General features: G+C 37.4%; 1 protein-coding gene across 5 annotated transcripts in view; it reads left to right on the top strand.

The window, feature by feature from the left end:
* The window catches only part of LOC120531412 (RIMS-binding protein 2-like), a 374849-nt gene that overhangs the window by 262491 nt on the left and 92856 nt on the right, over positions 1-19502 (top strand). For all 5 annotated transcript variants that reach the window (XM_039756810.1, XM_039756806.1, XM_039756807.1 and 2 more), the window contains one exon: positions 10348-10464. In XM_039756810.1, coding sequence (XP_039612744.1) covers positions 10348-10464 — 117 coding nt within the window. The remainder of the gene's footprint in view (positions 1-10347; positions 10465-19502) is intronic.

A 19502-nucleotide genomic window follows, 5' to 3' on the forward strand; every position in this document is an offset into this window, starting at 1 on the left:
CAAACAAATACATCTTTAGTATGTGCTATAAAAGCTAGAGTACCTAGTGAAAACCCATACAAACACAAGGAGTACATACTGTACTGATCAGCAGACCAAAGCATTTACATATTAGGTGGGGCTAACTACGTGCAGTGGTCAGTGGCAGACTAAGCACTCGCAGATGAATCCCTCCACAACATCTGGAAGGTTTGTTTCAGTAAGATGGGTAAAGGTATTTAAATATTTTCTGTGCTGTCCTCAAATATGATCTCATCCTTCAAAAATATGTACAAAGAAAACAAAACTGGATTAAGAGTCATCCTATTTTTTAACTTTGTTTACCTAGTTTATCAAAATATTCTCAGAACTAAATAGACAGTAAAGCAGTTCACCTCTGTTTCAGCCAGCTTAGTTCTGTCTTCAGTTGAGTTCAGAAGTATCAAATACTACACTTAAATCAAGATGTCCAACAAATGACGTTATCCACATGAGGCATTTGTCTTCAGATCTTTTTCGACTTTCACTATTTTTCAACAATTGCAGAATGCAATTTTTACAAAGTATGATTCAAGTAAAGTAGTCATATCATTGTTTAAAGTCTGCCTTTTTTGATATTTTGCTCAAAAGGACACTTTGGAAAAGCTGTTCCAAACAGACTGCAGATCACTTTTCTGAAATAAGAGTTTGACTGTAGCCATTTTGAGTCCATTTCTCTGCGTAAGTGTCACCCTATAAGAAGTAGTTTACTGTGTCAGTCAGACTTTCAAAAGTATACTTGAATAGAAACGTTATACCTGGAATCAGAATAGAAGGGGCTTAAATGGAAATAAAATATAGTTTTTGAAGCATTATTTTCCTAACATTGCGAAAAATCTATTTACAAAATACCATTGGAGGCAAACAATAAGTTTTTGCCAGTGTCTCCCAAGAGTGTGGTAGTGTACAAGATTAAATCTAAATAATTTTCTTATCTAAAAAGAAAGAATATAATATCCTTACACTTTGATGGGAAAGTGAAGATTTAATAGGCAACCAGCAAGGAAGAAAAAAATTAATAAAATTTCATATTTTTCAAATTTTCTCATCCACAGAGGAAAATTTGAGTTTGTAAGCAGAGCTATTACTTACAGACCAAGGATTAAAAAATATATAAATAAAAAAAGAAAAGACTAAACTCAGCAATGAGACATTCAGGCATTTGTAATCAATATAATGTACAGTAGTATGAAAAACTATTTGCCCCCTTCCTGATTTCTTATTCTTTTGCATGTTTGTCACACAAAATGTTTCTGATCATCAAACACATTTAACCATTAGTCAAATATAACACAAGTAAACACAAAATGCAGTTTTAAATGATGGTTTTATTATTTAGGGAGAAAAAATCCAAACCTACATGGCCCTGTGTGAAAAGTAATTGCCCCTTGTTAAAAATAACCTAACTGTGGTGTATCACACCTGAGTTCAATTTCCGTAGCCACCCCCAGGCCTGATTACTGCCACACCTGTTTCAATCAAGAAATCACTTAAATAGGAGCTGCCTGACACAGAGAAGTGGACCAAAAGCACCTCAAAAGCTAGACATCATGCCACGATCCAAAGAAATTCAGGTACAAATGAGAACAGAAGTAATTGAGATCTATCAGTCTGGTAAAGGTTATAAAGCCATTTCTAAAGCTTTGGGACTCCAGCGAACCACAGTGAGAGCCATTATCCACAAATGGCAAAAACATGGAACAGTGGTGAACCTTCCCAGGAGTGGCCGGCCGACCAAAATTACCCCAAGAGCGCAGAGACGACTCATCCGAGAGGTCACAAAAGACCCCAGGACAGCGTCTAAAGAACTGCAGGCCTCACTTGCCTCAATTAAGGTCAGTGTTCACGACTCCACCATAAGAAAGAGACTGGGCAAAAACGGCCTGCATGGCAGATTTCCAAGACGCAAACCACTGTTAAGCAAAAAGAACATTAGGGCTCGTCTCAATTTTGCTAAGAAACATCTCAATTTTTGCCAAGACTTTTGGGAAAATACCTTGTGGACTGATGAGACAAAAGTTGAACTTTTTGGAAGGCAAATGCCCCGTTACATCTGGCGTAAAAGGAACACAGCATTTCAGAAAAGAACATCATACCAACAGTAAAATATGGTGGTGGTAGTGTGATGGTCTGGGGTTGTTTTGCTGCTTCAGGACCTGGAAGGCTTGCTGTGATAGATGGAACCATGAATTCTACTGTCTACCAAAAATCCTGAAGGAGAATGTCCGCCATCTGTTCGTCAACTCAAGCTGAAGCGATCTTGGGTGCTGCAACAGGACAATGACCCAAAACACACCAGCAAATCCACCTCTGAATGGCTGAAGAAAAACAAAATGAAGACTTTGGAGTGGCCTAGTCAAAGTCCTGACCTGATTCCAATTGAGATGCTATGGCATGACCTTAAAAAGGTGGATCATGCTAGAAAACCCTCAAATAAAGCTGAATTACAACAATTCTGCAAAGATTAGTTGGCCAAAATTCCTCCAGAGCGCTGTAAAAGACTCATTGCAAGTTATCGCAAACGCTTGATTGCAGTTATTGCTGCTAAGGGTGGCCCAACCAGTTATTAGGTTCAGGGGGCAATTACTTTTTCACACAGGGCCATGTAGGTTTGGATTTTTTTTTCTCCCTAAATAATATAAACCATCATTTAAAAACTGCATTTTGTGTTTACTTGTGTTATATTTGACTAATGGTTAAATGTGTTTGATGATCAGAAACATTTTGTGTGACAAACATGCAAAAGAATAAGAAATCAGGAAGGGGGCAAATAGTTTTTCACACCACTGTATCCTGGTGTTTAAATACAAGTAAACACTGTATATTTCATTATCAGCAGTTACGCCTGTTAAAGTGTGATATATTCGGCCTAACGCTTACTGTTAAAACAGACCTTTATAAGAAGATGAACAATTGTGAGAATGAAAGAATGTATAAATCGGTTACTTTTTCCATCTGTAACATTAATTTCTGAAAAAAACTATAATTCTAAATCTAGTAAGTGAGGGCCAACTGAAGGAATTAATGTTTATTTCTGCATTACTTGTTTATTAAATAGCCCTGACATGTTTGACAAAGGGTCAGGATCGTTTTGTTAGTCCATTTCACAGTTTGATACATCTTATTTTCTTATTAGCATTAGGATTTCTAAACCAAGAGGTAATGCATACATTCAAACAGACCAATTTCCCCAAAACTGAAGAGGTGCTGGTGTCCATTTTTGCAATGATTTGGTCTTCTCTTTGAAAATCCATTTTCTGTCTATAATTGTATTTAAAACTTTCAGCAATGTCTAATGTAATGTTTTTCTGTGACTGTCATTTGTGGATAAACAGTGTATCTTCAATAATAATTTCTTCAGTTTTATACCATATAGTTGTAGAAAGGATTAATACACCAGTTGACAAAGTCATCAACCTTTTATCTACTACCAGAGTTCAATGGGTCAAATGTCAAAGATCAACTTTGCTAAAGCTATATGTTCTGGACACTGGGGTAAAGAGAGGTGCTAGGCTGTCACCAGATTACCCCTTGGTTGTGAGCTGGCTCAGACAGGTGGAGCGCCAATTGGTCAGGACCAATTGGCCTCTTTAAGAATAAGTTCAACTCCCACCACTGGAAAACCTTGTGTTAAATCTCGGGAGAAGCCTGACATGTAAAGTGCAAATGGTTAAGGTTCAGGACCTCAGTAGTGAAGGCAAACTACAAGGAAGTGTCACCAGGAGTTTGTAGGCTCTTGTCATGGTGGCAGTTCTAGGATGCATTAGTGCACAGGTGTCAAACTCAAGTCCTAGAGGGCCACAGTGGCTGCAGGTTTTCATTCTGACCATCATCTTCACTAGTAACCATTTTTTGCTGCTAATGAACTTCTTTTTGCCTTCTTTTTGCCTTAATTTTAATTAACTTGACTCAGGCCTCTTAGTTGTCTCTTTTTCCTTAATTAGCAACCAAATAATAATGAGACACAAAACGAGCCGCCACATGACCAGCTCACCTGTGCCCATCACACAATATCTGAAAATAAAGAAAGGTGAAGGTGGTCTCAGTAAGGCTGATCTCTCAGGTCAGCAAACCTTTTTGGCAGTGGTCTTAGAAAAAACAGAAAATCAACAGTTTTGGAAACGTCTGATGTGGCAGAATGAGAGCAGCAACAAGCCATGAAATTAAATAATGAGTTTAATTAACATTAGGAATCTGCTTCTCATTAAGAAACTGATTGAAGTGAAAATTGGTTGAAGTTTGAAATCCCAGTTTAGCTAGTCATCTGTTGGCTCGTTTCACCCCTCATTTCTGTTTGGCTGTCATTTAGTGAAGAAAGGAATAAATTCAGAGGACTGAATCCTTAAAAATAGGGGGGCTATTACAATGAAGGAAAAAGGAGTTAATTAGCAGTGAAAATTGGTCAGTGATTAGGAAAAGGGTTAGAATGAAAACATGTGGCCCTCCAGGACCGGAGTTTGACACCCATGCATTAGTGGAACATGAAGTTTTTTTGTTTTTTTTTTCCTTTTAAAGAAATTTCCTACTGTTTCACATTAGAGTTACTTGTTTTTTAAATATATATATACAGTATATAGATATATATATATATATATATATATATATATATATATATATATATATATATCAATGTGTGTACATATGTTCCAGCATTACGTCCGAACAACTAAAGCGATTTTCATGAAACTTGGTACATATGTTCCTCATTGGTCGACTAAAAAATACTGTAGGGTGAATTCAGTCGTAACCCACCCCCTTCTGGGTAGGGTGGGGGATGATCTTGCAGTCTTGTATGCATGTTATCATCCACTTGACACTCGGAACAACCACCAGAGGGCGAACTGGAGGCAACTGCCAGCATTCTTTATGTTTGAGCGCCACTGCTCCCCTGTTGCTTTTGAAATTAAATAGAGTTCTATGAGTGGAAGTGTGTGTGTGTGTCTGTCCGGCTCATTTCCCTTGGGGAATCCTGTGGGGGGTGCTCCGGGGTTATGGGGTACCAGACCCCCGATAAGGGCTGTTCGGTCCCTGCACAACCGGTGTCAGAGCTTGGTCCGCATTGCCAGCAGTAAGTCAAACCCATTTCCAGTGAGAGTTTTACTCCACCAGGGCTGCCCTTTGTCACTGATTCTGTTTATAACTTTTATGGACAGAATTTCTAGGCGCAGCCAGGGCATTGAGGGGGTCCGGTTTGGTGGACTCAGGATTAGGTCACTGCTTTTTGCAGATGATGTTGTCCTGTTTGCTTCATCAGACCGTGATCTTCAGCTCTCTCTGGATCGGTTCGCAGCCGAGTGTGAAGCGGCTCGGATGGAAATCAGCACCTCCAAATCCGAGACCATGGTCCTCAGCCGAAAAAGGGTGGAGTGCCCTCTCAGGGTTGGGAGCAAGATCCTGTCCCAAGTGGAGGAGTTCAAGTATCTCGGGGTCTTGTTCATGAGTGAGGGAAGAATGGAGCGTGAGATCGACAGGCGGATCGGTGCTGTGTCCGCAGTGATGCGGACTCTGCATCGGTCTGTCGTGGTGAAAAAGGAGCTGAGCCATAAGGCAAAGCTCTCAATTTACCAGTCGATCTATGTTCCTACCTTCACCTATGGTACTGTATGGTACCTACTGTATGAATGCCTGAAAACATCCAAGCTGTAAGGGCATCAATTTTGCAGTCTCCTAAACCTAAATGTGCTTAGGCATTTCCAACAGAATCTGGCATTGTAGGCACTTAGTTTTTGAGGAGGGGGAAGCTTCACTTCAGAACATTACATTGAAATGCTAGAAAACTTTTTGTGGCCCCAACTTGAAGAAATGGATGTGGTGGATGCCTGTTTTCAACAGGATGGAGCAAAAGCAGATCCATGCAAGTTTTGCAGGAGATGTTTCCTGAAGAAGCTGATCTCCCTGAGCGGCGATATCAGGTGGCCTTCATGTTTGCCTGATCTCGCTCCGTGTAATTTCTTCTTGTGGGACTATTTCAAGTCGAAGATATACACACACCAACCTCAAAACCTTGAACGCCTCAAAGACGCTGTTCACCACAAAATCGCCACTGTTCCCCTTGAAATTGCCGAACGAGTCATGCAAGCATTCAGAAATAGTCTCGAAGAGTGTAATCACTAATGATGGCCACCACCTTGAAGACATCATTTTTAAAACACAGTGAAAAAAATCTATTCTGTATACCCCTTCTTTTTTCATAATGAAATTTATTTTATCTTCTAGCATTTTTGTAGAATACACGTTTGAAATATGGTACTACTTTTTGGCTCACCCTGTACTTCACAACCACCATTAATAATTTTCTTTAAACTGACAGATTATGCCAAAGTATGAAAAACCTGAAATATAAGTGCATCTAAATCATCTTAAATTCAAAAGTGCTTTCTGTGTTAAATTTAGTTTTAATTTTATACATTAATTAATGATAATCCCAAAATGTGGTTTTGGACAACTAATGTAAACAGCAGTTAGATTTTATTTATATATACAGGGTGGTCCACATCTAGTTATGCAGATCCAGATCGTCTGGATGACTTTGATTTAGGCAGGGACGATTCCAGTTCAGCACAGAGACGATTCTTCATGTTGTCAGTTCACACACTTCTTCATGGTCTGTGATTTTTCGGGTGATTTTCTGTGTAATAAACTTAAGTTATAGCGTAATGAAAATTGCATAATAGGACCTTCCTATAGATAAAGTGGGCAATGTGATGACCTCTGGAATCTGAGATCTGGAATGAGTTTCTGCCTTACTTTATATCAAGTTATAAATGCATAACTAGAAATTGCAAGCCACTCTTATCAAAACCATAGAGTCTGATAAGAACATGAATAGTTTTCCCCATACATGCTTATTTAGTTGGGGGTCACATAGAGTCACTAAGGCTTTCCGCAGTCACTACAGGATGTAGTACTTGCTAATCCTATGTGACAAAAACAGAATGTGTGATTCTACTGTTATGATTTGTAACTGCAAATACCAAGGTAAATGCATACTGTATATTACATTTATGTATATGCCATGAAGGAAAATTAACCCAGACCATAAGAAAAAGTTTGGATCAAGCATTAATAACATATGGGTAAAGGTATTTGAAGACTATTCCAGGCAGGAACCAGTCCATCCCCGGGGACACTTGTGTCACTCACATGGGGCCAGATTAGAAGCACCAGTTTTACTAATACATATGTGTTTGGCATGTGGAAAGAAAGCCAGAATACCTATAAAAAAATAAAAATAAAAAACACCACTCACCTACCTGAAGAGCCAGAGGGTGATGTCAGTGTGAATCGTCTAACATAGATAAAAGTTCTGCGATGAAAAAATTAAACAAAGTCATACTTGCAGGTTTTTGAGCTTTTATCAGGTTTTTGTACTATATATAAATTTAGTATAGAAGGAAGGTAACTGCAAAGAAAACATTTCCCCCCCACCTGAATCAGATTCTAAAACTAAACCATTTGCATTCTTGCAGAGAAACATTTGAATGTATTAATTATGACACATTAGAGCTGGTTACTCATTACATCAAAAGCCAATTTGCATTGTTACAGCTAAATAACACATAATAATACACAAGTTTTTAATGTTCTAAATCAATGAGTAGACATATAATAAAAACTGTTTCACTGCGTGGAAAATGTTTTTTCTAAGAAAGTTAAGGACTAGGACTGGTTAAACTAGGATTTCACACAAACACATTGGATATGTGCCTCATTCAGTTTTGGATCCTGCCTTGCAACCAGTACTGCCCAGACTCTGGACCCCCGGACTATACATAAGAAATGATTGAATGGGTAGATGGATATCCAATACACAAACTTTAAAGCAACACTGTTAAATTGAGATGGTATTGAGTTAGTTTAAAGCACACTCTTTATTTAAGATTTTTAACATTTTTTGCAGTGTGAAACTACTATAAATTATGGAACTTAAAGCTGTAATATAAAATGTTAATTATTTGTGGGTCCTATGTAGTACTATAGGTTTTCAAGATAGCTATTTATATGTTGCATTTTATTAGTTACCGGTATTCTGTTGTTTGTAGCTGGGTAACTGTAACTGTTGCATATATTACCTAATCAGACTAAGTATGCAAAGCCAGGCCTCAATAGTGAGAGCCATATTGTTATATGATTAATATTGTAACACCTATGAGACGTAGTGTATTTGGGGGAAAAAAGGCTACTTTGTTATTTTTGGTTTAATTATTTTTCTCAAGAGTGTTGGACATGTTATTAATAATTCACTGTAGTTCATTAAATTTAAAAAAAACCAGTGCAGAGTATCATGTTTGACATTTATGGAAGACTTATTATTTTTGCTCATTGTTCTCTAATTCAGTTTCAGTTTAAAATGAATAAAGAGATTTGCATTATAATCTTGAGCTCATGGTGGGTATTCACATATTTATGACTTTATAACTAGCTTAAATGCATAGGCAGCTTCCTGCAACAATATGGTGAATGTTTAGCATTACATGATTGCATAGTTTTAGGAAAAAAAACGCTCAAAACATCCATAAATAATCAAATGGCAGAACGCGTGGTTAATTTTTCATGTGGTAACATTTTAAATAAAGGTTTATTGTTGCATTAAATGTCAATAACACTGAATAAAGTTACATTTCTGTAATATGTATATGCAAAAAGCAAAACAAAAAGTATAACTTACAAGTAGCATCTTTAGAGTTGCATAATAAAGAAAATATGCCATTTAGTGAAGCATATACCAATTCTGCTTAAGCTTCTCTGCTTAAGTGCAAATACCCCAAAGCTGCACTCTAAATCAGCAACAGGTATTGTAAGCAGACAGTATGGCCATATTACTCTTTAAAACAGACTGTTTTACTTTATATGCATGTAATATGTAAATATTGAAAAATTATTAAATATTTTGCAAGTATTTTTCCATGAATGTCTATTGAGGACAAACAACCATTCATTCATTAGCCACCATGTTAAAATACTGTTTTTGTTGTGTTTTTTTCCTGAAATATATGCAGTTGCAAGTCTTTAAACACATTTGATGCAAATAGCTGCAATAACTATTGTTCATTTAATTAAGAAATGAAAAATGTTAATGGATGAAAAAAATATATATATTTAAGTCCATTTTAAACCAAAATGTCTATGGTATTAATTCTTATAGTGGAAAGCCTGCCCTTTACTTTTAAAGGAAAAATGTTCAAAAGAGTGTACTTTAAACAAAAAGTTAAGTATAGCCCATGCATATCACAATCATCCTAAGCTTTCCACATAGTTTACAATACTTAAATTTACTTTCATGTGTACTTATAATTCTTAATGCCATCTTTACTAATGTATTTTAAAAAATTATATGCAGAGCCTCCTAAAGGGTTTCCATGATGACGAATTGCTGCTATGTGCACATTAAATGTATCAAAAGGTGTGTATTCTGCCCATGGTTAGAGTAAAAAGGAATTTACATGCAGCGTATAGTAGAAAATTTCAGTAAACTCAATAAATTAACAGAGGATAGACAAGACATTATACTGAATTTGACAGCCATATTTCAATGATATCCACCATAATGTTTCTGCATCCAATATTATTTTAATAATACATGGTAGTAAAGAGGACAAATTAGCCACACAATTTGAAAGAGACAGTTGAAATGGCATGGATGCAGTTAATGAAGATACAAGGTGAAATAAAAAACATTGTTTAAAAAAAAAAAACAATAACAAAATCAATGATAGTGTTTAGAAAAGCTCATTACTTCCCCAGCTCTTAAAGGCCAGGAGTAGCATTATTATACATTAAAAATACTCGGCAGGTTTTTTTTTTTTAATTTTAGCGATATGGATAATGATTATTAACTGACCTTGCTAACCATGTTATTCATAGGCTTATTATGGTCCATTAACATTTTTGTTTCTTTATAAAATGTACAGTCTTCATCACTGTAGTGTTAGTGTCATGCATTTCTGAAGGTTTACAATTGTACACATTATTTCTGTAAAATGGATTTTACAAGAGTGTTTATTAAAACATCATGCTAAAACACTGGCAAAATTAATATTTCTTGCAATGTTTATATACTTGAATGTGTAAAATATATGTAATATATTTTAAAGAACAATGTGGCTTTACTTCACCTTTAAGTAAAGTAAAACTTAACTTCTGTTCATTTAGAGTGCAGGTTCAGGTTGTTTGTAATTAAGTAGTGGCCTTGTCTCTGTGGCAACTATCATAGATTTTAGTCCCTTCTATATAATCAGCGCATCACCAGCCCTGCTTATGAATTAGATGGCAGAGTTTTAATTTCAATTTTTAATTATTCTCCACCTCTTGTTTCATATTTTTGAGCAGAGCAAGGCTGAGATTTCATCCCAAGAAGAAGAAGCAAACGGTTTTGTGGAAAATAATGGCGAAATAACTCAGGATCCAATCAGAGGTCTGCCAGGCACCCAGCAATTTCAGCAGCTGGTAAGAATGTCTAACTCAGTAATCTACAGAAAATTTATCAGAACTTGCTTCATCAATAAATGTGTGCCGAAATAAATATATGAACATTAAATATGTTCATTTTTACACATTGTGTTCAATATATAGATAGAGAGCTCAGCTCTAATCTGAGCCACTCGGACACAATAGTAATTTACCCATTAACCATTGAGAACATGCTATATTGCATCAGCTTCTAGGTGTTGTTGTATACCGACAAAGAAAGTGATGGATTCTAATATCTGAGACAGATGTTTCTACTAATAACTGATGGCAAGATTAAGGAAGGCCTTTTTGTTGGTCCACAAATCAGACACATCATCAATGAAAGCACTGCATTCCATCAGAGCAGTTTGACAATCTTCTTTTGTGGACAGAGGAAATTGCAATGAAGGCATTTGAAGATGATGTTGAGAATTTTTCTGACAGATAAGGAAAGCACCACACTATGTCCAGTTAACTGACATACTGTATTTCGTGTATACAAAGCCATGCAGTGCAACATGTTGCTAAAGATTAATTTTCTGCATTTACGCTTGGGCTTCTTCCCTGCTAATTTCAGTGCAGCCTCTGATGAAAATGATGAAAGGTTTCAAAAGGGCATTGCAGCAAGGAAAAGTGGTATCATAGCCAGTGGAATCTTATCAGTGATAGCCATGAAATGAGAAGCATCAGATGTTGAAAAAATCAGCAGCAAAATATTTTTTAACTCAATTAAATTTCTCCAATGTGTCAACATCATTAAGCGATTACATGTTAAATTCAACTACAGTTAATTTAAAGTTTCTTCAAACTCTGAAGTTATATTTTCATTCAAGTTGAAGCTGTGTATTGTAATCCATTCATCCATTTTCTAAATACATTCATTCCTAAGCAGAGTCATGGAGGGGCTGGAGCTTATCCCAACAAGCATAGAGTATAAGGCAGGAAAAAACCTTCTATTATAATCACCAAAATGTTTTCAGAAAGCAAAACTGTTGAAAAATGTAGTTGTCCACTGTGTGTTTTTTTTCTTGACAAAAACATTTTATTTTGTGACCAGCGTAAATGCTATAGCCACAATCCTGTAGATTAGATTTTGTAAGTGATTTAAACAATGCCTTTTTCCAAATAACTATTTTTGGCAGTAATGTTTTGCTGAAATGTATAAACAGTATATATGCCCAAATACATTCATATCTGGGTTCATTTTAAAATTTGTAGGTTATTTCAGTGTTTTTGCCATGATATGATAATAAGTTGTTTAGATGCTTTATCTTCTAAATTAAAATTATTCAGAACACTAAAAGGGCACTCCCAGGAAAATAATGCATTCTGGAATGAACTACAGTATGTATAGTGATATGAAGTATCAATGAAATATTAATTAATTGAAGTGTTAAAAATTTGCATAAAGTGAAGTTGACTTGTTCTGTGCATGTACCACATAAGAGTAAGTTTTAATTTTTCCCTGAACTAAGTCCTTTTTTTGAAGGGTGTGCTAGGCTGCCTTCCCCCTGGCAGCCTGGATAGTTTTGCACTGTTCCTGTGGGGCCCCTGTATAATGCACTTCCAGGGTATTCTGAACGGATACATGGCATATCACTTCCTAGCATGCCCATGTGCTGTCACATGCAGGGCCTTTCTTGCAATTTCTAATACTGTATCTCTCTCTCATCTGTCTTATCCTCTACAGATCTTTAGGAAGGTCTTTAAATCAAAAGTTCATTCTGTCTGATTTCTGTTGACCTTCATTCCTCTCCTTTCTAGAGCATATCTCTACCTCTCCAGGGTCCCCTCAGCCTGCTCCCTACTCTCACTACAGATCACAATGTCATCAGCAAACATCATACTCCAAGGGGACACCTGTCTAATCTCATCTGTCAACCTGTCCATCACTATTGCAAATAAGAAAGGGCTCAGAGCCGATCCCTGATGTAATCCCACCTCCACGTTGAATGCATCCGTCACTCCTACCGCAGACCTCACCTCTTTCACACTTCCCTTGTACATATGCTGTACAACTCTTACATAATTCTCTGCCACTCCCGACTTCCTCATACAATACCAGAACTCCTTTCGAGTCACCCTGTCATATGCATTCTCCAGGTCCACAAAGACACAATGCAACTCTTTCTGGCCTACTCTATACTTCTCTATCAGCACCCTCATAAAACCATACTGCTGCTCACTAATCATCAACTCCCTTCTTAACCTAGCTTCCACTACTGTTTCCCATAACTTCATGCTGAGTCTCATCAATTTTATACCCCTGTAGTTAGTATAGCTCTGCACACCCCCCCTTATTCTTAAAAATTGGTACCAGTACACTTCTTCTCCATTCCTTAGGCATCCTCTCACTTTCCAAGATTCCATTAAAAAATCTGGTTAAAAACTCCACTGCCATCTCTCCAAAACACCTCCATGCTTCCACAGGTATTTCATCTGAACCAACGGCCTTTCCATTCTTTGTCCTCTTCATAGCTGTCCTTACTTCCTCCTTGCTAATCCATTGCACTTTCTGATTCACTATCTTCACATAATCCAACCTTCTCTCTCTCTCTCTCTCTCTCTCTCTCTCATTTTCTTCATTCTTCAGCCTCTCGAAGTATTCTTTTCTTCTTCTCAACACACCCTCCTCACTTGTGAGTATGTTTCCATCTTTATCCTTTTATCACCCTAACCTGCTGCACATCTTTCACAGCTCTGTCCCTAGCCAATCGATACAGGTCCTTTTCTCCCTCCTTAGTGTCCAACCTCTCATACAACTCATCATACACCTTTTCTTTAGCCTTCGCTACCTCTCTCTTCACCTTGCGCCTTATCTCCTTGTACTCTTCTGTACTTTTTGTACCTTTCTGATTATCCCACTTCTTTGCCATCCTTTTCCTCTGTATACTCTCCTGTACTTTCCCATTCCACTACCAGGTTTCCTTCTCCTCCTTCCTCTATCCAGATATCACGCCAAGCACCCTTCTTGAAGCTTTCTGGTAACTCTTCATTGCTATCCCGTGCCTGTCACACCTCCTCCCTCCTCCCTAAACTCAACCTTGCAGTCTTTCTTTTTCAACTTCCACCATTTGATCCTTGGTTCTGCTCTCACCCTCCTCCTCTTCTTGATCTCCAACATCATCCTACAGACCAGCATCATATGCTGTCTAACTCCACTTTTGTACGTCATCCAATTTTCCTCCCTCTTCTTAAAATACTTTTTCACCAGAGCCATGCCCATCTTTTTGCAAAATCCACTATCATCTAACCTTCTTCATTCCTCTTCTTGATACCATACTTACCCATCACCTCCTTGTCTCCTCTGTTCCATTCACCAACATGTCCATTTAAATCCACTCCAATCATCACTTTCTGTCCCTTGGGTACACTGTCCATCACTTCATCCAACTCACTCCAGAAATCTTCTTTTTCATCCATCACACACCCAACTTGCAGGGCATATGCACTAACACTATTCATCATCACACCTCCAATTTCCAGCTTCATAATCATTACTCTGCTTGACACTCTTTTCACCTCCAAAACACTTTTGACATACTGTTCCTTCAGAATAACCCATACCCCATTTCTTCTCGCATCCACACCATGATAGAACAATTTGAATCCACTTCCGACCCACTTGGCATTACTTCCCTTCCATTTAGTCTCTTGTGCGCACAATATATCAACCTTCCTTCTCTCCATCATATCGGCTATCTCTCTCCCCTTACCAGTCATACCGCCAACATTCAAAATTCCTACTGTCAGTTCCACTCTCTTTACCTTGCTCCTCTCCTCCTTCTTCTGGACACGTCCACCCCCCTCATCCCTCCTCCTTCTTCTTCGGCCAACAGTAGCCCAATTTCCACCAGCACCCTGTTGGCTGACAGTACTGGTGGTCGTCGTTTTTAACCCAGGACTCGACCGATCTGGTATGGAAATCTGTATTGTCGTCCACATGTTGATCTGACAAAATTTTATACCGGATGCCCTTTTTGACGTAACCCTCCTCATTTATCTTGGCTTAGGTCCGATACAAAGAAATACACTGGGTTGTGCATTCCCTGTTGCTGGGTTCGAAATTTCCTTAAAACGCACTATGAAAATCCTTTTTAATAAAACCCCTGTGTGCATCAGGCGTCCGTGTGTGTGTCTTCTGGTGAAGTGCACATGCACAGGGCCGCACTTGTTCAGTATGTCCCTGTGCATTCCCTGTGCAGAGAGAGAGACACACACACACACACTCACAGGCGAGTGAGACACACACAGGCGCACGAGAGACACACACACATACACAGGCGCACGAGAGACACACACACAGACAGGTGCGCACGCAAGAGAGAGACACACACACACAGGCGCACGCGAGAGACACACGCGTGCGCGAGAGCATTCTTGCAATGTTACTTTTCTTGGTTGTTTGTTAAATTATGGATTTTTCAATTGTTCATTTTTTTCACTGTGCTTAAAACTTAAAAATGTTTTTAGTGAGCGGTTCATAGAGCTATAGCGCAAACTTTTGCAGTGTTAGATTTCTCTGTTGTTCAAGGTTTTCTCAGTGTTATTCAATGTTTTTACATTTAGTTTACTATTACACTGTGTATTCTATGGTATTATCTATACTAATAAAAGGCAAAGCCCTCACTGACTCACTCACTCACTCACTCATCACTAATTCTCCAACTTCCTGTGTAGGTAGAAGGCTGAAATTTGGCAGGCTCATTCCTTACAGCTTACTTACAAAAGTTGGGCAGGTTTCATTTCGAAATTCTATGCGTAATGGTCATAACTGGAACCTATTTTTCTCCATATACTGTAAAGGACGTTAGCTCGATGGCAATGGGGGGGCGGAGCTGCGTGTGACATCATCATGCCTCCCACGTAATCACGTGATCTGACTGTGACCGCAGTACATAGAAAAGAAGGAAGAGCTCCCAAAGAGCGCTGAAAAAAAAGCCAAATACTTTATTCGCAAGATACAAGTTTAATGAGAAGACACGAGGTATAGACGAGACTTTGGATCACTTTGTAACGGAGTTAAAATTGCTGTAGTGAGAAACTTTTAAGTGCTGGGGCTTAGCTAACATTAAATAAAGCCGTGGACACACAAGAGAGCAGCTCATGTAATCTGACTGAACGCAGTACGAGTGATCACTTCCATGCATCAAACCTGTTCAAAAACACATTACACAATTGACAAGGTAGGAAAAGAATATGCTCCGAGTTGAGCGCCACAGCTAACGCGGTCTTGCGGAAGCAACTTCGTCATGCTGCCACCAAATACTCACAGAAAAATCCACAAGTTAATACACACGCTGTCTCTAGAGTTTCTCCACACTCAATGTATTCCTCGCATCCCCTTAATACCCTCTGATCTCCCATTTCAATTCAGATGCCTCCAATTTCCAGTAAGGCTCTGCTGCGCGATGACAAGTAATAAGTCTCAGGGACAGACCCTCTAAAACGATGCCATTGATTTCAGGCAAGATTGCTTTTCTCCTGGACAACTATACGTTGCATTCTCAAGAGTGAGCTCGCGCAGCTTCGTTATATTACAACCGGAGTGCAGCCAGAAACTTTTAAGTGCCGGGTCTTGGCTAACATTAAATAAAGCCGTGGACATCGCAACATCACACGAGAGCAGCTCACGTGAAATGACTGAACGCAGTACGAGTGATCACTTCCATGCATCAAACATGTTCAAAAAACGCATTACACAATTGACAAGGTGATGGCTTTATATGTCGTTCATTTATAAAACAGCGGAGAAGCTGTGTAAAGGCCGTTTCATAAAAAACCAGCAGAGCATCTTATATGAGCAGGCAGTCAGCTAAAGAAGGAAATCAATAAATATCTATAATCGTAATAAACGAACAAAAAATAACGTACAAGCCGCGGATTAAATAAAGGAAATGGGTACCTGTAAAGTAAGTCTCGAATAGCTACACAATAACTATAAGAATCGTAATAAATGAACAATAAAACAGTACAGAACCGCGAAGCAAGGAGAAACGATGGCCTTATATGGCGTTCGTTTATAAAGCAGCTGTTTCTCTGTGACCTCTTCAGTCACTTAGGGTGAAGAAGGAGCTGAAAGATTATCACAATAAGAAGTCTGTGTCAGGAAGGTAATCTGGAGGGAAATAAAAGAGCTTTCTTTGTTTGCCACAGTTGTTTTTCTGGGCTTGGGAAGCGAGACACCCCTGAAGCCACAACAGACAGTTTTATATCTGAAAAGAAGCCATTGTCACTGAGCCTGCCATCTTTGGTCAGGACTTTAGTATTTTGACTCTTTATGAATTAATACTACAAAAAAAAAGGAATTGCCATAATCTAAATGATATGATGAATGCTTACATCTGACATGTAGAGGGCAGAGTCTGTTTATGTTGCATAACTGGTAGCATGAAGTGTCAAGTGCAGCTGGGATGTACAAAGCACAGTTCAATCAAGTGCAACAGGATTATGTGGAATTAGAGTAGGACTGAACACTAGCATGCATCTAAAGAAGTACCATATAACTGAAACATAATTCCCTGCTTAAAAATGGAACATTTGAAAGTCAGCATTCCAGCTTTTGAGTCTTAATCATGTGTATGGAAGCACACAATGGTTATTTCATTTCTAAAGCTGTATGAATAATATGGGCAACATGGTAATGTAGTGTTTTGTACTGCTGCGTCAAAGCTCCTGAATTTAAGTGACTGTCTTTCAGTGTGTTTGTTTTGTTTTATTTAATTATTTTCTTTTTTTTTTTTTCTCCTGTGACCCAAAGACATAAACTGACTTTGTTTGTGTCAGTAGGCCAAAGGATAAGTTTTTTATTCCAGGAGGGAAATTTAGCCTTTTACCAAAACTCAAGAAATATAACAAACAAGAATAACAACATCAACCCACCTCAAATACACATGAAATTTACAAAAGGAAAAATATGTATGATTTGGTTAATGCTAAAACAGCAGTCAAACTGTGAAGAATCATTAAGGCTATATTGAAAGAATTTTTAATGTTTATCATCTACAACTTGGCAAAAAGAAAGCATTGGAAAACAGATACAAAGTTTTTTTTTTTATGATGATTTATAACATGTCTTCCTAGTGGTCTCTGGTAAGCTTCCAGTATTTTCCAAGTAACATTCCATTTATAGCTTGCCATAGTTTTTGTCTAAAATCATTCAGTCAAATATATACATTTGTTCAAAAGTAAGCAAAATTAACCTGAACCAAAACAAATACAGTCTTCCTACTGGCCAAGATGTCCAGTTTCATTTGAATCCCACTGTAGTTTCACTTTACTTTTCCATAACCTTTGGTTCTAGAACCTTACACTCTCATCCTCAGCTTTATTTCAGCTTGCTAAAACACTTAAGTTGATTTTATCAAAGTTTTTAACTGTTTTTCCTATAATATTTATTTTTAATTTTATTTATTTTAATCAAAAGCTAAGTGCTTATATAAAATGAAGCCTGTCATCACATTGCATAAATTATTAACTACAATATGACATAGATAAATACAGAGAACAGTAATTACGTTATAAAGTTGTGAATATAAAATTGGTGTTTTTTTTTTGTTTTTTTTTGTGACGCATTTGCCGCCCCCATTCCAAACATTTGTCTTGCTGATTGCACACCTTGCTTTGTTTGCAGGCTGACAGACTGGCAAGATGAAAGCATACTGTTCTGAAATTTTTAATAATTAATATTCCCAGTGCAGTTACCTGGCTTAACTTTCTCATAATCTGATTTTGAAACAGAATTAGCTGCACTCGTCTAATTTTTTCAGTTATTCTGATAACCTGGTTTAAATAAGCAGATTTACAGATTGCTCATTGACCTATATGTGAAGCATTTAGAGAAATTGAAATAAGGCAATTTAATAATATTTAGTTTAATAATATCTAGTTTTTTCTTGAATGTAAGCCTACATTCTTTTTAGGATTGTGAAATGCATTATGAATAATAATTGACAATTTAGGCATAGTTTTATTTCTCCAAAATTCTCTCTGCAAATACTGCTCAACATTTAAATTCAAATAAATGTATTTTTTATAGTGCACTTCTCCGAAAAAAGGTTTTATGCCCCTAAGCAAAAGGTTGTTTTTCTTTTTTTTTTTGTTTTAAACAGGTAAAGTGCTAATGGGTATTAATGTAAAAGAATAATTGTGGAATGCTTTCAGTACTGTGTCCTAATCACTTTATTAATACTGATAGTTTGTTCAGTTTATTCTCTCTCTAGTATGATGCTTTTGTGTTGCAGTTAATCAGTACATCTTCATATTCACTGAACAGTGAATTTTTTAATATCAATGTTTTTGTGCTTAGCTGAGTATCTCGGCAGCTCAAAAAACATTATAATGATTCTCTTCAACATCTGCAGGGCAAGCCTTTGTTACTTTCTCATAGTTTTTTACATAGAGTGATTTTTATAGTTCACACTTCTTTTGTTGTGTCTTCCACATTATTGTCAACTGGAGTGTAGCCATCAATGTGTACCAATGATACTCTCTCCACAGTGGCTGTGGTTACACGTAGGCACTTTTATCATTCTAATTAAGTTAATTATCATTCAAGAGTAAAATGTAACTTTTTACAGTAAGGCTAAATATAGTGATTTGTTAAGGCAGCTACTGTATTTATACTGTCTAGTAGGTCAAAAATCTCTAATCCAACCAAAGAGCATCTGACATGAATTTAAAGTATTCCAGCATAACTTCCAGAGACATAAACGTACCATCTGCTGCACATTTTATTAGTGTTCAAAATGTTCCTGAAAATTAGACAGAATTGGCATAAAACACTCTTCTTATATTTGCCAGGAAGAAGACAGTAGCTGCTGGAATAAGGCCAATACCCAGCAATGCCAGATTGGTGCAGTTTATGAGAACTTCGTTTTCACAACCTTACACTCTCCTTAGACAAAAGCATGCTGGATGAAAATTTCTAAAAAATGCTAAGAATTATGATTCTAAGATATGGCAATGCAGCATATGAGCAAAATAAAACAATGCAACATTCTTTTAGTAAACTGTGAGAAATAGTGAACTACGTG

Source organism: Polypterus senegalus, chromosome 6 (genome assembly GCF_016835505.1).
Source record: "Polypterus senegalus isolate Bchr_013 chromosome 6, ASM1683550v1, whole genome shotgun sequence".
NCBI classification, from domain to species: Eukaryota; Metazoa; Chordata; class Cladistia; order Polypteriformes; family Polypteridae; genus Polypterus; species Polypterus senegalus.